The 19,730-nt window shown below is 47.4% G+C and overlaps 1 protein-coding gene and 1 long non-coding RNA gene across 4 annotated transcripts in view; one reads left to right on the top strand and one right to left on the bottom strand.

Annotated features, from left to right (window-relative positions):
• The first annotated feature begins 733 nt into the window (after nt 1-733).
• On the top strand, nt 734-14,426 carry LOC148051642 (uncharacterized). Its single transcript, XR_015699965.1, has 3 exons — nt 734-1,131; nt 2,162-2,315; nt 14,087-14,426. It is a non-coding gene; the product is annotated as an uncharacterized LOC148051642 (long non-coding RNA).
• The window catches only part of BMP3 (bone morphogenetic protein 3), a 34,535-nt gene continuing 19,960 nt past the window's right edge, over nt 5,156-19,730 (bottom strand). For 2 of the 3 annotated variants that reach the window (XM_087737360.1, XM_087737359.1), the window contains exons 3-4: nt 17,040-17,950; nt 5,158-10,292 (exon numbers count right to left, since the gene is read on the bottom strand). In XM_087737360.1, the coding sequence (XP_087593486.1) occupies nt 10,101-10,292; nt 17,040-17,950 (1,103 nt within the window). In that variant the 3' untranslated portion in view covers nt 5,158-10,100. Of the gene's footprint in view, nt 10,293-17,039; nt 17,951-19,730 lie in introns of all 3 variants that reach the window. The other variant, XM_087737358.1, reaches the window with a different exon arrangement.

Here is a 19,730-nt window from a genome sequence, read left to right as displayed (position 1 = left end):
CCGCCGATCCGGGGGCGCCGGGCTGAGAGAAGGGTCTCTCCAAGGGCACAACACCGGGCAGCGCAGGAAGCCCAGCCGCCACGCTCACGGTCAGCGCGGGATGCTTTCTTACGGTTACACTGACAAGGCTGTGGATAAGGCTGGCAGTACTGGAAACGCTGACTTTTCTGGCCCTTGGTTTGTGCAAGGTATAGCGCACAAGACTCAGCAGCTTCCAGGAGAAGCATGCCGTGCCGCTTGACTTGTATTTTCAGTTCACGTTAAGACTATTTTCAAAGCTCCTGCCCTGCGCTGTGCCAGACGCCAGCTGGCGTGGGCACCGGGACTCCCGAGGGAGCCAGTTGTTCTCAGAGTGATAAGTGTTCACTTCCCTTTGCATCAGGCTTGTAGGACATTGCCTGCAATTTTCAAAACCTGTATCAAATGTGGCAGACTCAAAAGATGGCATTTAAAAAAGGCAGGTTTGTTTTTACCTTGACGATCTATAGCCTGGCAAAGAGCACCGTTTCGGTGTCAGTTGCTTGGCTTTCTCCCCTACCGACGAGGTCCCAGCCTCCCGGTGAGATCTCGCTGTAGATATTCTCACCTTTCCCTCAAGTACATGGCTGCGCTGGCCCGAGGCCAGCGAAGAAGCTGACTTTGCCCATGCCTGAGTCAGCACAGCACGCGACTTGCGGGGCCCTGGGAACCCCTGTAAATGGGTTTCTGTGTGCGGTGTGTCACATCTGCTGCATCAGCCGTGGGAAAGGAACAGTGCAGCAACGCAGGCGGGTGAGACTGCGGTACACGCCGATACATAGTGCTGCACGGGGCATCGCTTTGCCTGCAGGTCCGTTCAAATGCTCTGTGTAACAGTCAGAGTAAAGGCAGTAGGAAGACTTTTCACTGATTTTAATGAAGACCGGACAGAGCCCGTAGAGGAAGACTCTGCATGCTCTGCTGTTTTTGTTTCCCTGCCTTGTAAGCTGTTGTGGAAACTTGCAGCGAGCAAAGCCTGTGCAAACTGACGATAGCCATACACACTTGAAGAGGGAGCAGACTGTGAAAGCAGAGGCTTGCGCTTCAGGCTGTGCACTGGAAGCTAATACTATTTTGCAGCATTAAAGAGGGCATTTTCTTTTCGAGGTTTAGGTGAGTACTAAACATTGTATGTGTGTGTGTGTGTGTCACACAGGTTTTTGTCATAACCCCCCCCCCCCAAAAAACCCGTACCCCACAATTTAGATAGTGTTTTTCCATTTTATTTATTAGTACTTACATAGTTTTTTTAAAATGCAGAAATAGCAATATGATAGATTTAATGCAGCTAGCAATTAGATGTGTGCAGCTTTAGAGTGTCAGTTGTTTACAAAGCAACTGTACACCTTCTTTAACTGACAGTTCAAACAAATAAACTTCCAGTGCCTCACATGCGCGCTGTAGAATCATGTTCTATACAGCAATTCAGATACTTCGCCCTGCATTGTACTTCTTGTCCCCGTGATTCCGACGGGACTGAGACAGAAGAGGCCACCTGGGGACAGAGCCACTTTCTGGCAGCTGAGTCGCTTGCCTGAATGCCCCACAGACAAACGATTTCCCCACTGAACCTTTTCCCAAATATTTTCCTGTTTCTGCAGGCCCCACGTACTCTTGCCCCTTTTATTTCCGGGCTGTATGCACAGGACTGACGATTTCCAGAACCAGAAGCAGAAGCTGATTCAGTCCAGCCTAAACATTCCTTGAACTAAAGCAAGCTATCCTGACTAGATAGCTGTACTTTAGGCACCACCTCAGAACCAGAAGTTACGCTGTCATAAAAGAGAAGGAAACCAAGGCATTCAGGCTGAGGGGTTGAATACTGTGCTGGAGAAGGTGGGAGGTTGGAAAGAAAGAGTTAAGATGATCACACTGAGTTTAGTGCTGCAAAGTGTGCTATTGTTTTAAATTTTGAGGTCCATAGAAAATAGATTCTGACATTGATTTCTTGTGCGCTGTGTGAGTTCTCAGCACCATCTTACCTTTGTGTTCTGTCGGCTTCGCTTTTGTTTTGTAGCTCTCTAAGAAATCCAGTTATAACTGTACTTCCCCCCACCCCCATTGCTCTCTAACAAACTCAACTCTAACAGTGCCATTTTTTTTTCTTTCTCCTTTTTGTGTGTGTATGAGTGTGTGTGTGTAGAGAAAAGCCCATACTTCTACCACTAGAGAACATGCCTCGGGAAGCAGGAGAGATGACGGTGCTTCCTGACAGAGGACAGAGCGCAGGAGCGGCCCGCCTGGCTGGGTAGATGGCAGCGCCTTTGCTCAACTGCCGCATCAGAGCAGAGATGCAGGTGAGCACTGAGGAGAGACAAGCAGGCGGGAGCAGCAGCAGAGCGAGAGAGAAAATTCCCAAGTATATCCTACTTATGTCTAGTGTCTAGTGCAAGTGATGAATTTTCACCACATCCCTGCAGCTGCCCCTTCGGGACTCATGGAGAACGGGGAGGTTGGCCACTGAGTACAGCCCTGTCCTGGTTTCAGCTGGGATAGAGTTAGTTTTCTTCTTAGTAGCTGGTAGAGCGCTGCGTTTTGGATTTAGGATGAGAATAATGTTGATAACGCACTGATGTTTTGGTTCTTGCTGAGCAGAGTTTACACCAGTCAAGGACTTTTCAGCTTCTTGTGCTCTGCCAGGTGCGTAAGAAACTGGGAGGGAGCATAGCTAGGACAGCTGACCCAGACTGGCCAAAGGGCTATACCATACCATATGACATCATGCTCAGCATACAAAGCTGGGGGAAGAAGAAGGAAGGAAGGGACATCGGGCGTGATGGTGTTTGTCTTCCCAAGTCACCGTTACGCGTGATGGAGCCCTGCTTTCCTGGGGATGGCTGAACGCCTGCCTGCCGATGGGAAGTAGTGAATGAATTCCTTGCTTTGCTTTGCTTCTGCGCGCGGCTTTTGCTTTACCCATTAAACTCTCTTTATCTCAACCCATGACTTTTCTCACTTTTACTCTTCCGATTCTCTCCCCCATCCCACCGGGGGGGAGTGAGCGAGCGGCTGTGTGGTGCTTAGTTGCTGGCTGGGGTTAAACCACGACAAGCCCAGCTCTGCTCTCCTAAGTTGTACTGTTCAGTTGCTGCCCTGATCTGGCTGATATCCCTGCAAAGAGTTTGGGATTTCTGCTGCCTCTCCCTGCCAGCCACAGACCCCGACTGCATTCGTCAGCGCAGTTGCCGAGTCACGTCCCGCTGCCTTCCCTGCAGAACTGCTGACCCTTTTTCAGCCCTCACCCTCTCTTCTCAGCTCGCTGGCCATTCGTTTATCAGTGCCGGCACTGATCCCGACTCCAGCTCACCCTGTCTCCCCCTGTGAGCACCCAACAGTAGCTAAATGTCTCCTCAAGTATGTGTGGAAGAGACACACAAGTAACCCAGCACAGGCCCTCTGGAAGCATCTTATTTCGATTTTTTCCCTCTCCAGACATGAATAGATGACTTAGGCAAAAGTTTCTCTTCCTAGGGCCCTGCTGCATTTCTTCTCTTCTTTCTTAAAACTAGATAATGCTTTTGGTAAACGTCCTGGTTTCAGCTGGGACAGAGTTAGTTTTCTTCCTAGTAGCTGGTATAGTGCCGTGTTTTGGATTTAGTATGAGAATCATGTTGGTAACACACTGATGTTTTAGTTGTTGCTACATAGTGTTTACATTAGTGAAGGACTTAATAACTTCCCATGCTCTGCCAGGTGCACAAGAAGCTGGGAGGGGGCACAGCTGACCCAAACTGGCCCAAGGGCTGTTCCGTGCCATACCATGTCACGCTCAGTATATAAACAGGGGGGAGGTGGCCAGGGTGTGGCGATTGCTGCTTGGGGCTGGGCTGGGCATTGGTCAGCAGGTGGTAAGTAATTGCACTGTGCAGCACTGGTTTTGGTTTTGTTTGTTTGTTTGTTTGTTTGTTTTTTCCTTTCTTCTGCTGTCCTATTAAACTGCCTTTATCTCAGCTTGCGGGTTTTACTTTTTTCCTTCTGATTCTCTCCCCTATCCCGCTGCGGGGACGGGAGGGCGAGCGAGCGGCTGTGTGGTGCTTAGTTCCCAAGTGGGGTTAAACCAGGACAGTAAAATAAGCTGGAAAATGTTTGATATGGAGCTCATCGTTCTTTAGGAATTGCTGGCTATGGAAACACCTGGGCTGTCTTTGATAGGTGAAAGAGATCAGGGTACCTTTGCACAGCAAATGTGTCTTCTACGGGGGTTGCTGAGGACTGAGTAATTGGGAAGAGCGTCACTGATTTGTTGAGGCTAATAACATTTCTTTAAAAAATTGCACGCAAACTAGTTAAATCAGCAAGGTATAAAGTTGCCTGAATCACTTGTTAATCAGAATCATCTGCCAATAAAAAGGGGAAGAAGTAACCTCAGTGCCCCAAAGGTTTGAATTCCTACATGAAGGGGCATGGATGTTAAAATGTGTAGGTATAATGTGAAGGATTCCCAGGAAGCAACCCCCTGCTCAGGTGCTCTCATATGCAACTGTGCATTCTTGCTCTTCTGTGTAGTGATGGAGTTAGGGGTTACCGAGGGCTGGAAGCCTCTCTAACATCGCTCTAAGAGGCAGCGATCAAAACACAAGCTAAGCCTGGAGCAGCTCCCCAAGTTCCAGAAGAGGAAAGCGCACATGTAAAGCTCAGGCACAAGTACTAACCCTCAAGGCCCTGAGCACCTCTTTATTTAAGTGCAGCTCGGGGGTCAAGAAAGCAGGGAAGGATGTGCGGCATCACCGTGTCCGAGACAGGGTCTCCTTCGGGCCGATGTCGCGAGTCCGCTCATCTGGAATCGTGTGCAGCCGTGATCTGCCTTCGTCGAACCATTATGTCCCTGTGGCTTGGGAACCTGGTCACCTCCAGGCAAGAGGGCAGGGTGTCGCTCTGAGCCCCAGTGCAAAGTTACTTGCCGAGTTGGGCTGGTGGGGAACGACCGAGCAGTCGGAAGCGTCCAAAAACCCCTTTGCGAGTCAGAGTCCCCGCTCTTGTCATCCTCTTGTAATCAAGAGATGAGAGATTACTTCAAGCAGGAGCGCTCTTGCTGTGGTAACGCCATACCTGGAGGGCAGGTACCTGCCCACTGACATCTTCGGGCCTTGGATCGGGTCCAGTAACCTGGGTAGCTTCTCACTGTCATGCTAGCTAACCTTTAACTGAATCCATAGCACCCACTCCCCGGCAGCTCTGTACTTTGCTCTGTAAAGACAATCTCTGTTCGAATGGCCTTTGGAAAGGAGCACTTGAGACGGACGCATTTCTGGAGTGCTGAACACAAAGTGGTGCAAACTGTAATGCTCTTGGAAAGACCTGAATACCACACAGAAAAAATGGATTTTCATGCAAAAAGTGATTTTATTTTATATTTTCTCCAGAGTTCCTAGTGAAACTTCCCCATTATTGAAGGGAAAATAAATCAGGGAAGCTTAGACATCAGTAGTGAAACATGCCCTTCCCAGCGTGGCTGTGACCCATCCTTGCAAACTTGACTACTGTCCTAGCATTTCATCTTTGCAACAACAGACAAAATGGTATTGTTTGAAGAGCACGGAGATAAAGAAGGAAACATTAAGAGGACAAGATGGCCACAGATATAAAATAAATTAAAAGCAACTGTAAAAGTTTCTTTCCATATACAAAATAATTTTTCTTTGTTGGGGGTAATTTTAAAGTTTTTAAATTGACATCGTCTGCACAAAGATTAACCTTTCAACAGAAATCATTTTTAAAGGCTGTTTTTGCATGGAGAAACGGGTCACCAAACAAAACATCAGTCTTGCACAAACTGCTGAGCCTCTCCTCAGAGATGAGCGTGCAAAGCTTTGGGCCAGCCCTGCAGCGGAGCGCAGTGATTCGCAACGCAAGGCTGCTCAGCACCTCATGAAAGGTGCTCTCTGCTCCTTGCCAGTTCAGGGCCCCCAGAAAAAGGAAAAAGCAGAGCCCGCCTTGTGACCCTGTTCAGGGGAACAGCGGGCCATTCTACTGGGTCAAGATACCGCATTGCAGCATAAGCAAGTTTTATTTTGAATTCTGTATTTTGCACGCTTAACGGCGAGATTACCTATTCAGCCTCCAAGAATGGCGTTTTCCAGAGCTTCCTGCAGCAGCCTCCTCACAGCCTGCTCCTCACTAGGGACTTCGCTCCCGGAAGAGCCTATCTGAAGGGAGAGCTTGCGTAGCTGAAGACGTTCTCCTGCCCATCTTTTGAGCCAGCCACAGAAATAATGCACGGGCATCAGATACTACATAATCAGATGGGAAGCAGAGCCATTTATTGATTAATAGTATTTAAAAAAACAGAACAGGTGGGAAAAGCCCCCCCCCCCCGTGCTGATTTGAGATTAAAAAGGTGATTAATAACACGAGCTGGAGATTATTCTGTGGTCCCTACTAATACAAAGTCATATACAGAAATCATTGCTTGTGTGATTAATACATTACTGATGCTAGACATGGCTTTACGTAGAAAGTTTCATTTACAGATACAAATGCAAAACAAGTCATGGGCATAAAACGTCTCGCTTCTACACGGCTAACTGAAGAGAACGCTCTTAGCGTAGTGTTGGAAGAGGCGGATCCCATTTTACTTGGAAGATTGTACCTAGTCTACGCGATCCGGTTCATGACAAAGTCTGGCTGCATCCCAGTGAAAACCAAGCCTAACATATTCACGCTCATGTTTGGGTGATGCTTTTAAGGTCACTTCCAGGCTGTCTCATCCCAGCACTGGAAAGCATTGCCTATAGCCTTGAACTCGGCTTCAGTCCCAAGGAGTGACTCGGAGCACGGCTGCCCCAGACCGCTGTGCTGGGGAAACACCCATATTTAGTTAGCGCCTCTGTTCTGGAGGGCAGAAGTTGGGAAGCTTGGCTGCCAACACCCTGTTCTGATCGGGGTAACTCCGCTACCACCCAAGGGCTGGGCCAGGGCACGTCTGACCTCTGCGTTTTCCTCTGAGTAGCTCTGTCCCTGGCACTGCTTGTGCCACACCGTTTGCAGACCGAGCTGGGCTCCGCTCAGTCCTGACCTTCTGCCCAGGAGCCAGCCGCTCCAATTCATCCCCAGCAAGCGGGAGGCTGAGGCTCAGCGACTCCTGGCCTTGCGGGACATCCCCGTTCCCCCAGCGTTTTCCTGGGGGGCCGATGGCCCTTCTCTGAGGCAGCAGTGCATTTGCAGTGGGATGACTCCCCCCAGCCCTCCCGTGGGGAATTAAGCAAGCTGAGAGGTGCTTTCTCCTCTGTGCTGCGTGGAGGAAGGCGTGCTCTGGTGCTCTTCTAAGGAAGGAACGTGCTGTACTCCTAGCACAGGGCGACGCGGGGAGAAATCCAGCCCCCGAGGGCTACGGAGCAGCTCCCACCTTTCTACTCAGGACAAGAGGTCCGCACCCCAAGAGCCTCAAAAATACCGTGAAGGAAATGATTTTGGCACAAGAGTGTTACTCATCACCAGCCAGCTCACCTTGAACAAGGAAACGGGACGTACCGGCACAAAGCTGAGGTTGCCTTGTCCAGCTCTATGACATCCACAAATTGAAGATTGGTTTATTGTTGAGCGTGTGTGGTTTTTTAACAGTAGCCATCGTCACGCTGAACTGTATAAACGATGGACTTACCTGTGCAGCTCTTACAAAAGACAACTAGCGGAAACCACTGCAGCTGGTTTTGCTTGCAGGGCCTGATGTCTGCTGAAAATCCGAGCCTGCTTCCAGCTTAGCCAGTGGCATCCCGCATGCGTCCTAATGACACCGGGCCCAGGAGCGGACCAGTGGATTAAAAGGGGAGCCCTATGGTACGGGCAGCCTGTGCACATCACTGCTTCTGCCTGTCCAAGTCAAGACAGGAGCCCACGCAGCTCCGCACCAGAGAGACGGGCTCTTGTTCATTACCAAGAGACAGCCGTGAAAAGCTCTTGGTTGTCTGCAACTCTTTGTCTTTTCAGCCGGGAGAAAGGCACAGCTTGCTTCCTCCCGTTTTTAAGTCCATCCAATTTGCACACAGAATGTCTGACTGTTCTCCTGCATATGGAAGCAGATGAAATAAACCTTGATCTAAACGCAGACAGCTTCACACTAAGTGCTTGGTTTTGACGGCAGTTCTGCTCCTATATGGTGAAGACAGCACTTCTTCTCTAGAAATGGAGACTTTTCCAGTTCCAGGGAACAGATCCTTCAAGGCAATACGCTGCTACAGAGCTCTTGGAATCCTAACAAACAGCAATCACATTGGACAGCTGTGCTAATTGGCATTGCTTAATTGGAACCAACACACACATATCTGGTGGCACGCTGGCAATCTGACTGCAGGGGTATGCTGTTCAAACAGGGGAAGGGAAGGGCCGCAAGCGTACCTTGCGTCTGGGACTCATCAGTGGTTCTTTGTTTCTTTTTTTTTTTTTTAAGTTAAACTCCTGTCAGCTTCCACTAAGACTTTCTGCAGGTAAAAAGTGATCGCTGAAAGGATCCCTAGGCAAGCTCCACACCTCTCACCCCCTTGCACATGCACATTACTCAGAGGCTGGTAAACACGATGGCACCAGTGACCAAATACAACAATCAATGACCGAGCACTTCAACTAGCCTCAAATAGCTATGAAGCTGCAAAAAGGCATGTACATAGGGAAACTGTTGTCACCTTCAATACGCCGGGGAACTGCTGACTCCAAAGTAGAGAATTTAACTCTCTCAATGCTGGGGAATTAATTTATTCCCTATGAATATTAGCTCTTCAAATACACTGTTTCAGAGAGCCAGTTCTGTAGGTAACTTACGGAAAAGGTTGTTTGATGTTTACTCTTAGCGCACACTAAAGCATCACTCTCACCAACCAGAAGTGACTTAAACAGCATCCTCCTCTACAGACCGCGCTGCTGGAAACGGACCAGGGGTTCTGTCTGAAGCCTTCTGTGAACATTTACTCTCTCTCTCAGAACAAACTTTTTGCAGCCGTGCCTGAGATTCATTACATGTTTTCTTTCCTGCTTGTAATTTCTCAACTGAATTTTTTGGTGGATAAAGTGACTGAAAGAATGTTTTGTGTCTTTATTGTGCAAAACCTGCTAGTAAGAAATCTTAAATTGACAGCACAGGTACAAGAACTTTGATTTTCAGAGCAGAAGTGAATGGAGATAAGAAAAAAAAAAAATCTACTATCTGATTAATGTAGCAATCAAAACTCACCAACCAGAGGCAGTTTTGATCAAATAATCATAGCGAATGCCTACAGATAAGAATTATGTACCAAATAATTTCACGTCAGGAATCAACTACCATGATTTACTTATAGATTATTTGCAACTATATTCTAGAATATGTGTTGTGAACAAGTCACTCAGCCACTTCGCTGAGAGCGATACTTTCATACCCTTGGCCTGCTGAGTTTCCATAGTGGCACGAGATATAAGTCTTCGCTTTTGAGATACCACTATTATGCACGCAGCAGTAATGTGTTTTGTGTTCTTCCGACCGAGGGCACTGACATCTAATGAGCTGAATTACGAAGAATATGTCAATGAAAATGAATACACATATGCAGTCCGTGACACGTCATACCAAGGAGAGCTATGCCTAAGTTGGATTATCTAAGGCTCTTAGGATGTCACAGTTGTTTTTCTTCTTTGCTGCGCTACTCAATCACCTAACGCAGAAAGCTTAGCTTTAGAGCGAAGACTAGTGTATTTCTGATCTCCCTCCCGATTAGTCACCATAAGAACGGAGACAAAAATTAACAGCTACTGCTGCTTCCAAAATCCTGTACAAAAATAAATCAGTATGTCCTTCTGGCAGTCTCAAAAATCTTGAAGAGTCTTCTGCAAATTCTTCTTTCATCTCTCGCTTTCAAGAGAAACAGTCAAGTCCCCATTGCCAAGACTTGTGTCTCGGTCAAATGCAGAGACGAATGAAGTTCGTATTCTCTTTCCTTGGAATCCATTCCATTTCCATCCTCTCTGCTTGGATTCGTTTACATTTTTTTCTTTTTTTGTCCAAAGGAAATGCATTGGCAGTGCAAACAAAAAGTAGGTATCATGAAACACACACCACCCCCACCCCCCCAACAGCAAGCGATCACCTCAGCATTTCAAAAGGGTCTCCCGAGATGTTATCTGCACGCACAGGATTCCACTGTCATGTTGGGGTACACCTTAAGAACCACATTTTTATTTTCGTCGAAAAACAAGATGCTAAGAGAAGACATTTTGTCAGGAACGCAGCAAGGCTCAGGAATGCCTGGGACGACCCCGACGGCTCTCACTATGCTCTGGATGGTGGCATGGTTGGATGGCTTCAAGGCCTGAAAAAGGAAGACAAAGCAGAAAATGTAACTGCACCCACATGCGAATGGACCCACATACTCTAGAACAAAACTGGTTTTTTGAAGAAGGACCCCACAGCTGACTAGCCGTAAAATCTGTCTTCTACTCAACCATTTCCAGTTGTCACCAAAGCTGCCCTGAGCAGGGAACACGAATCCGGTCTGGTTCTTTTGGCCACTGGACGCGAGTGTCGCTCCACCGCTTTCAGCTCGAGCGCCCTGCTGGGGACAGGCCCTTGGGCTCTCTGCGGGACGTGCCTTCCCAGGAAAATGCCCAGGCAGCAGACCTGGCAGCGAGGTGTACCTATAGGCCAAGGCAGTCTCTTCTGAGTGAAGTAACTTACACCTGGGCTGCAATTTAGTCATAAAACTTCTTCAACTGGGAGGGAGGCAGTCAACATGCTAGCAGGCTGAGTCACTAGGGGAGCAAAAGAAACATAACTGGTAGGCTGGGAAGTCTGACTGGTGGAACGCAAATGTGTCGGGAAAAACAAGTGTGGATAAAACGTGTGCAGATGAGAGAACGGAAGTACTTTACGCCACGATGCTAGCTGTTCCAGTTTACTCTCGTGCAACGTTAGGTTGTTTTGCTCATTCTTCCACGCCAAATCACTTCTCAGCTGTAGTACACATCATCACTGACACTGCTAAGTAACTGAGCCCTCACATCCCACGTCAGCTGTACCTCATATTAAGGTGACATTTTTCTCCAAAGGACATTTCCTAGATTTATACTCAGGTAAACAGGAACACACTTTGCTTTGATATGAAGAAAAAGCGTATCTGACCAGTGAGATAACCGAATGTATTCACAAAACCAGAATACATTAATACACTTATAAAAATAAAAATGAACATATTCATAGAAATGAGAAATACTAAGTTTTACCTCTGAACCCCCAAACTCTTCCAAATCCAAGTATCCGTACAAAAGATAGGCAAGCATGAAAAACGCAGTTTTTAGCCAAAGACTTTCGGTTCTGTAAGAGCGAAACTTTAACAATGCTTTTTAGAGCTGCTCTTACACGTAGAACCTGGGAATCGCACAGTTCAATATTCTCAGTCAGATGCCACTGAGAAATACATGGAACAAGATCATTTGGGCCAAATGTGCGATTGGCAGCTTTGCTGCGATGAGAGATGATTTGCTTTTGGACAAATCAGTCTTAACGGTTCGGTACCTACCTGAACTGCAAGTCTTAATGACCGTGCACGCAAAAAGCACAGGAATAACCATGAGATCCTGGCTCGTCATATCGTTTGTGTAGCACGTTAGTACATTTCAGAGTAACTGCTTCCAATTCTGCTGGCAGTACACACGGATGTCTGACCTGACCCTACTTACGGCAACATAGGTCACGACTAATGCCAGCTGTATTTTCCTTCTTTCTCAGGGAGACAGCTATTCCTTGAGTTCCATCAGAACTGGATCAGAAGGGCCTTTTTCCGTATCACGTTGTTGAAACTAGTCTCCAGAGAGAACTGGAACCATTTGACACAGAACTGATATGGATTCACTGGGGAGCATTCAGCTATTCTTTATGTACACGTTAGACATAATTTGAATGTGTTTTTCTTCTTCTCACGAGGAACCTATTTCGCCCGCAGGAAGGCTGAGCAACAAAGGGTGCCAATCCTGCACATCCCCTGCTTCTCTATTTATCCTCTGAGAGACTCAGAATTTTCTCAAGTATGCTCAGGATCAAAGTCCCTTTTAAACGCAGACGTTATGCAGAGCCTGGTCCTCCTCCCCCGTCGCTGTTTAAGTTTACTATCATAGCTTATCAGATGAGATGCAGGGGTGTGGTGATATTCTGTTTAAAATACAAACGCAAAGCTTGTTGCACCGTCCTCTTAATGGCTGTAGGTTTCCCAACACGGTTACAAAGACATTACTCTCCATCTAGGTAGCTGATCTCAAGAAAGACATTTCTGTTTTGAATTCAAGAGCACCTGTACTCCTCAGCAGTTGTTGACAGGGATTTCAAAAACATCCGAGATGAGTACACAATTCAGACTTCTGCATCATTTCTGCCTGCAAAAGGAAGCAAAAGCTCCGGTAGCATCCAGGCTTGTTTCCTTACTCAGCTCCAGTGCACCATTCTCCACAAAAATAACTGGGAGCCAAACAGATCTCCCGAGCCTACTGATCGGACGTCAAAAGGTAAAACATCTATTAAGACCCTATTTCCCGTTGCCACTAGTACTGAAATTAAAAACAGGTCTCCGAATATGCCGTGTTAAGCTCTCATCGGAAACCCTTCCTTTCAGATATGGAATCTGTACCACCGGGATGCCAATCAGTACAGAACCGTTCTCAGGTATTGCCTTGGCTATCCGTGGGAATAGCCCGGATACATGCTGTCACTGCACGATAAAAGCAGCATCTCTATTTGATACGGGTGCCGTACAATACAGAACATCCTCCGTACTGACTTGAAGTCGGTCCTGGATACACTGCCCCCGGCCCGTAAGGCGCACTCTTGAGGATAACCAGCTTTGGCCTAACTCTGCTTCTGCCAGCGGGGACGTAACTGTGACTGGAGTAAAATCCGAAGGCGTGGGCTCCTCAGAACACCGAAATCCCCCTCGGCGTGCTGAACTGGCATAATGCCCCGCACAAGGGGGGTGAGTTAGGCCACAGCCTGCGGGCCGCCTATGCTCTGCCAGCACGCGGTCACGAACAGCAGGCAGGGGTTTTCTTTTAGGAACGGCGAAGCAGGGGAGGCCGAGAGGAGCGGTGGAAGGAAAAAACGCCGAGCTGACTCCCAACTGCCAAGCCTGTGAATGAGTCCAGCTGTGGCTCAGGCTGCACCTGCTCAGCCGCACACATCCTTGGGAGGCTCGCTGCCCTGTTGCATTTCATTAGAGGTGCATTATGAGCAGGGCAAATGATGTCAGTTACGAGCTTTCGTTCCTGCCCCGGGAGAGGGTCTGCCGGGGCCGCATGCTCTGCGGCATTACGCAAGCCCAACACGTGTGCGTTTGACAGCAGTCAAACCAGCTAATTGAAATCAGGGAAAGGGTAAGGCCAGAAAATTCAGAGGTGGAAAGGGGGGGTGCGACGAGGCACATCTGCTCTTAATTACCCAACAGGTTGTCAACTTTAGGAGTTTGCCCTCAGCAAGGGAACATTATATACCCATAGGCACAGATTAGTTTGTTATTGCCTGATGGTTATAGTATCATTTTGCAAACACGGTCTTATTAGTAGCACCAGATACTACGCATGGCTCGAGAATAACACATGGCTCTAGGAGACGCTCGCTTCACCTTTTTATATAATTTAGTTTTTCAATCTCTTTGGAAAACAAGGTCATTTTGGTTTTTACGATTAAAAAAAGTGCACAAAAGGAACAACTTGAGTTCCAACATGGACAGAAATCTACCCATTGCTTTCAAGGAACCAGACTCACAATGGCTTTCAGTAACCTGCTCTCTTAACAAACTAGCTCTCTCTGCAACGCGTAGCAGCAAATATTCAGCTTCACACTGTCTATGTAACTATAATGCTCTGCTGCTATAATTCTTCACCCCATCGAGTCTAGAGAGTTTCACACAGAAAGGCCAGATTAGGCTTTTTGGTAGAAACTTGTAGAAAAAAACCTGGTGTCCTGGTTATGCCCTTGCAGGCTTGCGCTACAGGCTTAGTTCACGGCAATCAGACCTTCTGCTTCATGTCAGCAAAGTCATTTAAACTCTGTGCTTTATTTGCCTACCCATCTCTCCCGTTTCTTTCTCACCTTTTTTCTATTATGAGCTTTTTTTTCCAGGGCAGGGACCACTTCTGACAGTGTGCCTCTCCCAGGCAGAGCAGAGGGGCGAAGAGGAGGAGGAGGAGGAAGAACACTCCTTTGCGACTGCTAGACTTAGTGACCATGATAACAGTAGCCAATACTGCAAGTCTACTTATTTCAGAAGACGGAGCTGAACTATGACATCTCAGAGGCCGACGCTACCACCTGCAGGAAAGCAGAACCCCAATTCAGCAGAAACAACCTTGGCTCTCTATGTTAGAAATGATGTGCAGTGTAATACCTCAGGGGAATTACCCGAAGACGGACAACTCGCAGACAAAGCTGGAACTCCTCCTTCACCCAGGCAATACCTGTTAACTACCATTCCGTTGTGTGCACTGTTCGTACCTCCCTCTCATGCCTCTGAGTGTCAAACGTAGGTTTAAACTTCAATTAAACTTCATTTTCCCTCTTCAGAACCACTGGTACTAAACCCATCTCGGGACGTTTTACTTTCAGGAGCATTCGTATGGCTCATTGTGTTTCTTTCCAGAGGTCTGAAGTCACTCTGGGAATTAAGCCCTGAGGTTATGGAGCACACTAGGGATTTTTCCGGTTGCAGGTGCTAACAAAGGCTCCGTGTAAGGAACAGGAACCCTTTTATTACAGGGCTTCTTTATCATTACTCTACTTTTGGTTTCTGAGAGTTTATCTCCACGAAGATACATAACGCTTTTTGCTGCTGGAGAATCTCCGTTCTCAAAGTCTCACCTCGACCCTTAAACAGAGACTTGCTTTCTATCTTAAATTTGTTACTTCCCATCAGCTCTCGGCAGGATTAGATTTCAGTCGGAGCGAGGAGAGGCCAGTAACGAGGGCTTCTAAAACCACTACATTCAAAACTGTTTTTGAGAAAGCCCTGTTTGCTTTTGAGCATGCACATTATTGAGCAATCTGAGGTTTGATCGAGACTCTCCTACAGCCAAAGGGGGGTTCTTCCCAGTCTCTGCATCAGGCATCGGCTAACCCTGAAATATATGCTATGTATTGACTATTAACAGAGAGCTCTTCCACCTCAGAAGGCAGAAACCTATTTTACATGTCTGCCAAATGTAAAAGAAAAAAAAAAAAAGAGAGAGAGAGAGAGAGAGATAGATCTCTAGTGACTAGGTTGAAATAGTTATGCTCTAGCAAGTGCTACATCCTGGGAGATCACGAGCACCTCAAGTATCATTCACTTCGAGAGCCAAAAGAGCCAGACCCGATAACCTTAGGAAACGGGAACCTAAATGCTTTTGGACTTAGGACGAGACACCTTCAAGCCTTTCTAAAAAGCTGCTATACATTTTTTTTTTCCCTATCATCAGAAATACAGAGGAACTTGACTGAAATTGTCCTCCAGTAGAATCACCGATTGTCCGATGCGTGCTTGACTCTTTGCTTTGTTTCTTTTGTAATACTGATGGTAGCCCATAGCAGGGGTCTCATTTTAAGTGAAGAATATTTTAGGGGCCAGGATCAGCTGAGCCGGAGACGCTTTTTTTTTGTACTCCTTTGAAACGAAGTACTTCAAGTCTTGTGGTTTAAGTACTGTGTACCATTTTCTCCTGAACAAAAATCAGAGTCACACTCTTATGGTTGGGATGAAGTTTTTATAACTAAAGCTGCAACCGGCAATGCTAACCCGGTCTTAAGCAGAGGGATACAGCAGGCATTTTTATTATTTATGGGTCCTTCAAGTTAGAATGGCAGAAGTTCAGGTCTGGAGCTTTTAACATTTCCAACCTGTATGCTGAGTTACTGGTTTGACAGAGCATGGTTCCCATCAACAACAAAGTGAAAGGCCCAATGCAATGTATTCAAAGGTAATGACTCTGCCTCTTCCTGTCCCCTTTCATTTTTAACTTTGATCCGAAACCTGAAAGCCTGCCATTGCAGTTGGAAGTAGCCAGGTAAGTCATCTCCTCCTTCGAAGAGAGACTCCCGCCTTCCTCAGCTGGCTTTCTCTGGGTTCCGTCCCCTTTGGTACATTTCTCCGCCTCTCATGTTCAAAGGGTGACTCCCTCGGATCCTTAAGCCACTGAAATGCCACATAAACTTCGGAGATAACTGCTAAGGCTTCACTGTGGCAGGAATAAAGACTCTCGCACGTGAGGTTACGGCGAGACCAAAAGCCCTACCTTTACTGACGTTTCCTGTAGGCGTCATCTGTGCTTACCCCTCATTTAAGGCCAGCCTCAAATACCGCGTCCTACTTTCAGGTTTCGGTAGACTCCAGGGGGGTCCAAAGCTGCTAATAATGACATTGGGCATTTGATTTTAAGGAGCTGAGTTCATCCACCCAAGTCACAGGGCTAGGAGCACATCACCCTTTCTTGCTACTCACATGCAACAATCTCGTAAAAATTGGAGGATGTTTCAGAAGTCAGCTGGCCGGGATCCATTGCATTTGGATCCCCTCGGTCTGTCAGAGAAGCGATTCATTTGACTCTCTGGCTTACACTCAGAGCGTCCCAACCGCTCCCGTGGCTCTACAGAGTCTCTCTGTCATTGCGACAGTCACGAGGCGCACGTTTTTCCTAGGACGTGCTATGCCGACTGACCCCAGCGTGGGTCTGGCAGCAGAGACTCCTTCGAGGCATAACGACTACTGTCTAATAAGCAGTTTTCTGGATCTGGCTTGTCTTATGTGTATTAAACAGGTTAATAACAAATTCGCACATCATAAGCACTATTCAGGAAATGTTTTATGGCAATTTGGGTTCTGGACAAAAAACTAACACGACGTAATATTTTTTTAATTACCTTTACAAGCCTGTCTTTTTACTAGCTGTTCTAACCCCTACTCCTTGCAGCGTGAGACAAAGGTATCACGTATTGACTAGATGCGAACACGTAACAGGTGACTAGCCGCCTTTTACTGATGCGGGAAAGAAAATGCATAGTTTACAAGTAACAAACAGTGCAAAACAATCAATAAAGACCGTACCTTTGGAATTGGGAACTGGCATTCCCCTGAGCAGTAATAGGCGTCGAAGGATTTAGGGGAAATAATCCACTCGCTCCAGCCAATGTCTGCAAAATCCACCTTGAGATAGCGCCGGGCGCAATACCTTGGCTCATTCCACTGCTTCCTCCTCGCCTTCTTCAGCGTTTGCTCATCGAACTGGAGAGTCTGGCTCTTCTGGTGATGATTCTTCCTCTGCTTTTTCTTACTCTTTGCCCTCTCCGCTAACCGTGGCTGGAAGGTTTTGTAGGGGTTTCTGTCTTCCCACCTCTCATCCTCGTTGTACTGGTACTCGGCTCCTGGAAGCTCGTTATTCTGCAACGGCAACAGGACGTTTGCGGAGCGCTTTCGCCGCCGCTTCCCGAGGCTGCTCCTCGCGTGGTTTTCTGGCCTGGGAAAGGCCCTTGCCAGAGGATGACGGTGCCCTTGCAAACTAGAGACAACGCTCTCCGGCTCCAAAATTGCAGAATCGTTGGCGTAAATCAGAATGTAGGGTTCATAGCGAGAAGGTGCCCTCTTCCAGGGGTGATGGCTGGTCAGATCCATTTTGACACGCATCAGGAGTTCTTTGTTTTGTTTCGCTTCATGCAGGAGCTGAGTGATATCCTTCCACTGCCAGGAACGGACGTCCTGGTAAGCAGTGGAGACATTTATCGGGAAATGTCCCAGGCTCCGAGTCTGGTTCCCGACAGACGGAAAGGTCCAAACTGAAAGATGTATCTGAATTTCAGGTTTCCTGTGCCCGTGACGAGAACAGCCTCTGGACTGGGAACAGTTCCACTTAGCATCCAGCAGATCACCAATATAATAATACACCGAAGCTGACAAGACGTTTTCTGACTCGGTGAGTGACGTCAGGTTAAAAACGTACGTGTCCTGGCTTTCGGGGCTCCCTGGAAGAACAAATACTTAGATAAGAATATGGGCATTTCAGGGTGTTATAAAGAAAGGACCGAGCGCATTGCTCGCTAGGTTATACGTTAAGTTCACGGGAAATTTTCACGCAGCGCCGTGGGAACAGGTTTGGGCCACTGTTCAGCAGAATAACCGAGCTGGTAAAGCGGTGACCGTAAATCACACACTTTCAATCTGGTTTCCTTGTATTCCCTGTCTCCATCCAGAAATACTCACACATCGCCTACTGCTCCTCCGACTTCAGGAAACAAACCAGGTCACAGGAACACAGCTCGGTAACAGATGCACTAAAGACTTTACCCATCATCCAGAAATTTGAGTGACACCACAGTAAGGTTTTGCTCTTTTCTTTTCCTCTTTCTGTAACGTTTCCAATCCCGTCCCTCTCAAAATGCACTTAGGTGACCACAGCTGCCCTGTCCTGACTGAAGAATTGTCTTTCTTTGTCCAAGACCATTGGGACATCGATGGAACGTCAATGGCACTGAACCACGCCTTAGCCCAGACCTAGCTGCAGCTGGAGAAAGGCTCCCACTGGCTTCAACAGGCACTGGATGGTCTGTAAACTTCCATTATCCTGTTGAGCCACAGCCTCACCTGGAAAGAAAACATTTGCCTCCCTGCTATTAGAGGTTCGACGTGGCAGTGAGGAAGAGGAAAAGCCTGGATTGAAACGGGGCTTGATTCTCAGTGTTGCCACGGTACACTTCCAAGTGTACTGCCAGGCAAGTCACGTCAGCTCTGATTGCCAAGCCGTTCAATGCAAAAAAAAGCCTAGCTGGTTCCTTTAAACCTTCCGCTCTGCTCCACTGTGATCCGGGCCTCACCTACAAGACAGGGACTTTGGGGCCTGGGTGGCTTTTACTCCTAGCTTCTCAAGATGTCCAAGAGACTATTAAAGAGGGACCCAAAACCATGTAACATTTGGTACAGCTGCCTACATGTATCAGGATGCAAAACAGGTAAGCAAACATAGGAAGTACTACATCTTTCAAAAGCTAAACGAAAAGGCGAACTGAAATCCTGTGTTACAAAGGATGCTTCCTCTCAGTATTAACCATCGCTCCACTACAATAAGACCGATTTATTGGCCCCTCAAGTGGTCAGTGACCTCTGAATGTGCAACTGGGTCTTTGTGACCCAGAGCCCTTCACAACGGCAAGGTCAGAGTCGGGCACAGAAGGAAGTTATTGACAGCAGCCTTGCATGCAAAGAAGGATTGTGGCTCGCCTCTAAAGAAGCAGGGAGAAGAAATACCAGGATAGAATCACTGTTTAATAATTTTTAAGGCTTGGATGTCAGCTCTGGAGAAAGAGACGATTCACCATTTATAATGAGCTGAAGACATACAAGCTGGTCAGACAGCCTTTTGGCTAAGTCACACACTAATCACAACCAAAGTTTCCCTCTAGAATAATCAGGCCCAGGACTGCTTCAATTACACTGCGTAAATTTAGTCATTCCACCTAGAATTTCATCGTTTTTCACGCCAGTCAGTGTTCGAAAGTATTTACTGGTATAGCTGAAGGTAAGGGGACAGTACTAGAGCAACCCCAATAACCACAAGAAAGCCAACCCAAAATGTCTTGGGTTTGGGGGGCGGGGAGGGGGGCGGCGGCAAAATGCACCCACTTGTCTCTGTGCAGAGGGAAACAAGCCAAGGACAACCCTTCTTGATGGTCGGGATATTACTGTATCCATTAGGAGGGATGCGGGGAACAGTGAGGTTTCCGCGGCTGTGAAATTGAGAAGTCAACC

Source organism: Nipponia nippon, unplaced genomic scaffold, assembly GCF_047370975.1.
Source record: "Nipponia nippon isolate SJK-2023a ecotype South Korea unplaced genomic scaffold, ASM4737097v1 scaffold_6, whole genome shotgun sequence".
NCBI classification, from domain to species: domain Eukaryota; kingdom Metazoa; phylum Chordata; class Aves; order Pelecaniformes; family Threskiornithidae; genus Nipponia; species Nipponia nippon.
This window is presented reverse-complemented; position numbering and strand designations above follow the sequence as displayed.